Below are 7,632 nucleotides of genomic sequence, written 5' to 3'. Positions count from 1 at the left end.
AAAAGGTGTCTGGCTTATCTGAGATGAGCGAGGATCGCGACCATGTACGCGGGACGAGGTTGAACGTACTCCTTGAGTGTTAAAAAGGTGGTCATTCCGTGTAATGGCGAAAAGTTTAGTGCTTAAAATTCAGGAACCGCCAGAGAGATGAACTAAATTTGCAAACAGTTGTGCCAAATGTTTGTTGAAAACAATTTAAACAAGCCGCAATCCGCTGTCAGAATGTTTGGTCGAAATTTCAAACCGTACTACCTTGAGAACGGTGCGTCGTAGATATGCCTTCCGACCCCTCGTTGGAAAGGTCTCGACCAGCGCTATCGATTAGCGCTGTCAGAATTTCGATCAAAAAACCAATTTCGACAAAAAATTCAAAGGGCTGTAACTTTTGATCTAGTCGCCCGATCTTGGAACTGTTTGAAATTATGGATTCTACAGGCCACATTCTATAAGAAAATATTTTTCCCGGTCGATCTGACAATTTTTTTTCGGGCCAAAAAAAAGGCAGTGTATAACCTTCCTTTTTACCAAAAATCGACTGCACCAAAATTTCTCGGGAAAAAACTTTTTCTTATTAATTTTGGTGCGTAGAATCCAAAACGATTCGTACTTTTTCGATTAGACGTCTCAATCAAAAGTTATGGGCAAAGAACCAATTTCGGCAAAAAATGCAAAGGGCTGTAACTTTTGATCTAGTAGTCCGATCTTGGAACTGTTTGAAATTATGGAGGAATTTAAGTGTCGAGATATTACGGTTTGAAATTTCGACCAAACATTCTGACAGCGCCAATCGATAGCGCTGGTCGAGACCTTTCCAACGAGGGTTCAGCAGGAATATCTACGACGTACCGTTCTCGAGATATTACGGTTTGTCAGAATTTTTGGTCAAAATTTCAAACCGTAATATCTCGAGAACGGTGCGTCGTAGATTTCGACCCCTCGTTGGAAAGGTCACGACCAGCGCTATCGATTAGCGCTGTCAGATTTTCGACCAAAAATTCGAAGTTCACTTTTTTGTTGAATATTGTGATAATTAGCGATTTATTTTAATACAGAAATTAACCGCACAAAATTGCTTATTTGCCAATTTATTTAAAATTTTGCGGGATCCCGCAAATACCGGGATTCGGCGGGACTAACTTCTAACGATCCCGCAAATACCGGGATTGAGATTTTGCTGCGGGATTGCATTCCCTAGCCGCAATAAAGTGGTTTTATTTTGAGTGGGAAATTGCGACCAAGGACGACGCTTTCATTTATTTTTATCGATCGCGCATCTAAGAACGCGCCGAAGCTCTTTGTATTTAAATGGGTCACGAAGTTAATTTTTACATTTAAATTTTACGAGCGATAGAATTTACACGAGGGAACATTTTCACACACACAAACACACACATCTAATTAAAAATGTTGAGATACTGTTTGTCTGGCATTTAACACCACTAACATAGCACTAACGCTGTGTGCGTTCGTTATTTCGATAAATTAAAGTTGAGTGTGAAGTTCGCCCCGCCCCGGTTTTTTTTATTTTTCTCATGTCATGTAGCAGAACTAACGATAAGCTTCGAGCACTAACCTATCACTTCACATGAGTAAAATATACACATGTTCTGCCGAGCCCTAAGGGAGTACAAATTATCTTTGAAGCACCTTGTATACTGTCAAGGTTCAGTACTTATTTTTTTCGATAGATGGCAACTATTTATGTGGATGTCTTGATTTATCACGTCGCACGTGGCAACGTCGCATTGATATACTGAGTGGTCCATCAAAACTAAATCCTTATCATATGATAAAAACAGCAAAAAACTGTCGCGATAACATGGGAAGCGATAAAACAAGGGCTTAGTTTACAAAAACATTACTCATTGTAATTCTAAGGCAGTTTAAATAGAATGGTAAATGAAAACGATTTTGAGGTTAACTCCAAGTATCCTTCTTGATAACAACTAACTTTTACTTGCAGTCGTCGTATCCGGACGACGAGGAAGTTGTGCCGTTCGACGGTCACGCCGGTTCCTTCCCCAAGGAGTTCGGTTACGGAGCATTCGATGGCGACCACGACGTTACGCTGTCGTCTAACAACGAGCAGAAGCCGCGAATTCTCCTGATGGGCTTACGAAGGTAAACAGCTCCGAAACGTCGCCCTGTAATCGCCTTTTTGCCTTTTGCAGATCCGGCAAATCGTCAATACAAAAGGTGGTCTTTCACAAGATGTCGCCGAACGAAACGCTGTTCCTAGAAAGTACAAATAAAATAGTAAAAGACGACATAAACAACTCGAGCTTCGTGCAATTTCAAATATGGGACTTTCCCGGACAGATAGACTTCTTCGATTCGACGTTCGACTCGGACATGATCTTCGGCGGTTGCGGGGCGCTGGTCTTCGTCATCGACGCGCAGGATGACTACATGGACGCGTTAAATAAACTCAACATAACCGTCACGAAGGCGTACAAGGTGAACCAGAACATCAAGTTCGAGGTCTTCATCCACAAGGTGGACGGTTTGGGCGACGATTTTAAGATGGAATCTCAAAGGGATATTCATCAGAGGGCGAACGACGATCTGTCGGACGCCGGTTACGATAAGATCCATCTCAGTTTCCATTTGACCTCGATTTACGATCATTCGATCTTCGAGGCCTTTTCGAAGGTCGTTCAGAAGCTCATCCCGCAACTCCCCGCCTTAGAGAATCTTCTCAACATACTCAATACGGTGAGTTGATGGAAGGGGGTAGGGGGGTGGTAATTGTTTACTAATCGTTCTAGAACTCGGCAATCGAAAAATCGTTCCTATTCGACGTCGTCTCGAAAATCTACATCGCCACGGACTCGACGCCCGTCGACATGCAAAGCTACGAGCTGTGCTGCGACATGATCGACGTCGTCATCGACGTCTCGTGGATTTACGGGTAACCTTCACACGTTCGTTCCATCACCGTATGTCTTACCAACGTTCCAGGTACAGCGTTCGGGACGAGCAGGAGACGACGGCCTTCGACGAGCAAAGCTCTAGTCTGATCAAGCTCAACAACGGAACGGTGCTCTACCTTCGCGAGGTGAACAAGTTTCTCGCCCTCGTCTGTATATTGAGGGAGGACAATTTCGATCACAAAGGTACGGTTTCGTTCGCCCTCCTTCTTTTCGTAAATCTCCGTCCGTTTTAGGGGTCATCGACTATAACTTCTTGTGCTTTCGTGAGGCGATCCAGCAGGTGTTTGAACTTCGTAATAAGCATCAAAGCATGACAAACTCGTCGGGTAGTCCCATCATAAATGGTAAAAACATCGTCGGGGACACCCACATGAACTCGAGCTTTATCGACGAAACGAACTAGTGGGATGTGTACAGCTTTCGTGCCTGCCGTTGAAATAGGTTTTTTTAATCGAATTTTTAATTTGTATTATTTGCAAAGTACAGTTGTATGTGTTTTACGCTCGTTGCCCCCCCCCCCCCCCCCAGTTTCAAAGCAAAGGCACAGTGTGTTATATGTTTCTTTTCGTTTTATGGTTATCTTTTTAATTATATTTTGTATATGCATACCATGTAAGCTCTGAACGTTTTATAATCATGTAAATATACAGTAATTATATGTAAAATTTTGCTATTTAATAAAGAAAAATAAAAAAGTCTCATCATTTGTTTAACTTCAACAAAGGTACAAATTAAATTTTGACGCATCCTGTAGATAAAGTTTTTAAAATGAAGAAATAAAAATGCTATCGCGTTCCCGGTTCCTCAAAGACCTTAAATAACACATAACGTACCCCTACGGTTAGGCAACACACATCACAAAGAATGCCAATATGCGAAAAAATAATACACTGCCTTTTTTTGAGCCCCGAAAAAAAAATTGTCTCAGATCGACCCGGAACAAAAATTTTCTTATAGAATGTGGCCTGTAGAATCCATAATTTCAAACAGTTCCAAGATTGGGCTACTAGTTCAAAAATTACAGCCCTTTGAATTTTTTTTCGAAATTGGTTTCTAGTCTATAACTTTTGATTGAGAAGTCTGATCGAAAAAGTACGAATTGCTTTGGATTCTACGCACCAAAATTAATAAGAAAAAGTGTTTTCCCGAGAAATTTTGGTGTAGTCAATTTTTGGAAAAAAGGAAAGTAATACACTGCCTTTTTTTGAGCCCCGAAAAAGAAAATTGTCTCAGATCGACCCGGAAAAAAATTTTCTAATAGAATGTGGCCTGTAGAATCCATAATTTCAAACAGTTCCAAGATTGGGCTACTAGTTCAAAAGTTACAGCCCTTTGAAATTTTTTTCGAAATTGGTTTCTAGTCTATAACTTTTGATTGAGAAGTCTAATCGAAAAAGTACGAATTGTTTTGGATTCTACGCACCAAAATTAATAAGAAAAAGTGTTTTCCCAAGAAATTTTGGTGTAGTCGATTTTTGGTAAAAAAGGAAGGTTATACACTGCCTTTTTTTGAGCCCCGAAAAAAAATTGTCTCAGATCGACCCGGAAAAAAAAATTTTCTTATAGAATGTGGCCTGTAGAATCCATAATTTCAAACAGTTCCAAGATTGGGCTACTAGTTCAATAGTTACAGCCCTTTGAATTTTCTTTCGAAATTGGTTTCTAGTCTATAACTTTTGATTGAGAAGTCTGATCGAAAAAGTACGAATTGTTTTGGATTCTACGCACCAAAATTAATAAGAAAGTGTTTTCCCGAGAAATTTTGGTGCAGTCGATTTTTGGTAAAAAAGGAAGGTTATACACTGCCTTTTTTTGAGCCCCGAAAAAAAATTGTCTCAGATCGACCCGAAAAAAAAATTTTCTTATAGAATGTGGCCTGTAGAATCCATAATTTCAAACAGTTCCAAGATTGGGCTACTAGTTCAAAAGTTACAGCCCTTTGAATATTTTTTCGAAATTGGTTTCTAGTCTATAACTTTTGATTGAGAAGTCTGATCGAAAAAGTACGAATTGATTTGGATTCTACGCACCCAAATTAATAAGAAAAGGTGTTTTCCTGAGAAATTTTGGTGTAGTCGATTTTTGGTAAAAAAGGAAGGTTATACACTGCCTTTTTTTGAGCCCCGAAAAAAAAATTGTTTCAGATCGACCCGGAAAAAAAATTTTCTTATAGAATGTGGCCTGTAGAATCCATAATTTCAAACAGTTCCAAGATTGGGCTACTAGTTCAAAAGTTACAGTCCTTTGAATTTTCTTTCGAAATTGGTTTCTAGTCTGTAACCTTTGATTGAGAATTCTGATCGAAAAAGTACGAATTGATTTGGATTCTACGCACCCAAATTAATAAGAAAGTGTTTTCCCGAGAAATTTTGGTGTAGTCAATTTTTGGAAAAAAGGAAGGTAATACACTGCCTTTTTTTGAGCCCCGAAAAAAAAATTGTCTCAGATCGACCCGGAACAAAAATTTTCTTATAGAATGTGGCCTGTAGAATCCATAATTTCAAACAGTTCCAAGATTGGGTTACTAGTTTAAAAGTTACAGCCCTTTGCATTTTTTTCGAAATTGGTTCTATAACTTTTGATTGAGAAGTCTGATCGAAAAAGTACGAATTGATTTGGATTCTACGCACACAAATTAATAAGAAAAAGTGTTTTCCCGAGAAATTTTGGTGTAGTCAATTTTTGGAAAAGAGGAAGGTAATACACTGCCTTTTTTTGAGCCCCGAAAAAAAAATTATCTCAGATCGACCCGGAACAAAAATTTTCTTATAGAATGTGGCCTATAGAATCCATAATTTCAAACAGTTCGAAGATTGGGCTACTAGTTCAAAAGTTACAGCCCTTTGAATTTTTTTTCGAAATTGGTTTCTAGTCTGCAACTTTTGATTGAGAAGTCTGATAGAAAAAGTACGAATTGATTTGGACTCTACGCACCAAAATTAATAAGAAAGTATTGGGCTACTAGTTCTAAAGTTACAGTCCTTTGAATTTTCTTTCGAAATTGGTTTCTAGTCTGTAACTTTTGATTGAGAAGTCTGATCGAAAAAGTACGAATTGATTTGGATTCTACGCACCCAAATTAATAAGAAAAAGTGTTTTCCCGAGAAATTTGGGTGTAGTCGATTTTTGGTAAAAAAGGAAGGTTATACACTGCCTTTTTTTGAGCCCCGAAACAAAAAAAATTGTCTAGATCGACCCGGAAAAAAAATTTCTTATAGAATGTGGCCTGTAGAATCCATAATTTCAAACAGTTCCAAGATTGGGCTACTAGTTCAAAAGTTACAGCCCTTTGAATTTTTTTTTCGAAATTGGTTTCTAGTCTATAACTTTTGATTGAGAAGTCTGATCGAAAAAGTACGAATTGATTTGGATTCTACGCAACCAAATTAATAAGAAAAAGTGTTTTCCCGAGAAATTTTGGTGTAGTCGATTTTTGGTAAAAAAGGAAGGTTATACACTGCCTTTTTTTGAGCCCCGAAAAAAAAATTTTCTCAGATCGACCCGGAAAAAAAATTTTCTTATAGAATGTGGCCTGTAGAATCCATAATTTCAAACAGTTCCAAGATTGGGCTACTAGTTCAAAAGTTACAACCCTTTGAATTTTTTTTCAAATTGGTTTCTAGTCTATAACTTTTGATTGAGAAGTCTGATCGAAAAAGTACGAATTGATTTGGATAAGTATAAGGGTAATGATTACGTTGAGGTATAAATGAATGTGTGAATATTTTAATATGAAAAATACTGTTTTTACGTGAATAAATGGTACATAGAAATACTTTGTTTTACAATGAATATTTCCTCACACATGAAAGTTGAAGGTGAAAGGTGACTTTACGCCAACTCTTCAGTTACCTATCTCGTATGAAATTGCACGAAGAGCATTTTCAGCTAAACATATATCATCTAGCCCTGAAGGTCGCGATATATTTGCAAAAAGCCACGAAAATTGACGATTTTCGCCGCTTTTATGAATTTCCTAGGCTAAGAGGTACACCTAGGCTAACTTCTGAGTATCTACCTTGTATGAAATTTCCCGAGAAATATTTTCAGCTAAAAATATTTCATATAGACCTCATAGATCGCGAGATATCAGCCAAAAAGAGCGAAAACACTGTTTTTGGGGGATGGTGGTGTGGCTGGAGCCTTTAGCACAGAGTCTGGAGGGTGGGATTTTTAATATGTTGTTTTTGACACCTAACTGAACATATTCCACCATTTTTTTCTTTTCCACATCAAAATGTCCAGTTTGCCAATTTTACAGTCTCTATCACCTAGACTATTAGTGAGTTGGAGTAAATTTTAAACATTTTGAGTTTCTCTAGGTCCAACTTTTGTTTCAAAAGATGTCCATGTAACTAGTAAAACATTAAGTGCTAATTTAGTACTCTAATTCGAAATTCGTTGCATCTTAATGTTTGTGGTTGGTGCGTATTCCGCTAGTTAGTAGTTACATACAGGACTTTCACTTTAAAACGTACCACCAGTGCATTTTCATACAGAAACGGAAAAATTGCCTGTCATATTGGATTATTTTTGCATTAATATCGATCAATAATTAAAACCAATTTTTCCTTACGACGTGCATTTTCATATAGAGAAACTTTTTTCCACTTGATCATCTATTTCTATAGTGAAAATGTTTAAGAATATTCAATAAAAAATATAGGTTTCTATTTGAAAAAATTAAGTTGCTTTATCC

At 37.8% G+C, this 7,632-nt stretch overlaps 1 protein-coding gene across 2 annotated transcripts; it reads left to right on the top strand.

Annotated features, from left to right (window-relative positions):
- The first annotated feature begins 1,729 nt into the window (after positions 1 to 1,729).
- Positions 1,730 to 3,416, top strand: LOC116174718 (ras-related GTP-binding protein C). 2 transcript variants are annotated; one of them, XM_031492690.1, is made up of 6 exons: positions 1,730 to 1,895; positions 1,964 to 2,121; positions 2,172 to 2,715; positions 2,769 to 2,911; positions 2,962 to 3,116; positions 3,167 to 3,416. In XM_031492690.1, exons 1-6 carry the CDS (start codon positions 1,893 to 1,895, stop codon positions 3,334 to 3,336), a joined length of 1,173 nt encoding a protein of 390 aa, XP_031348550.1. In that variant the 5' UTR covers positions 1,730 to 1,892; the 3' UTR covers positions 3,337 to 3,416. The 2 variants fall into 2 exon arrangements, with proteins under 2 accessions (XP_031348550.1, XP_031348549.1); XM_031492689.1 differs by having other exon boundaries at positions 1,730 to 1,916.
- The last annotated feature ends 4,216 nt before the right edge of the window (positions 3,417 to 7,632 follow it).

This window comes from Photinus pyralis, unplaced genomic scaffold (genome assembly GCF_008802855.1).
Source record: "Photinus pyralis isolate 1611_PpyrPB1 unplaced genomic scaffold, Ppyr1.3 Ppyr1.4_LG6, whole genome shotgun sequence".
Lineage (NCBI taxonomy): Eukaryota > Metazoa > Arthropoda > Insecta > Coleoptera > Lampyridae > Photinus > Photinus pyralis.
The sequence above is the reverse complement of the archived record's forward strand: the minus strand, read 5'-3'. Positions and strand labels throughout refer to the sequence as shown.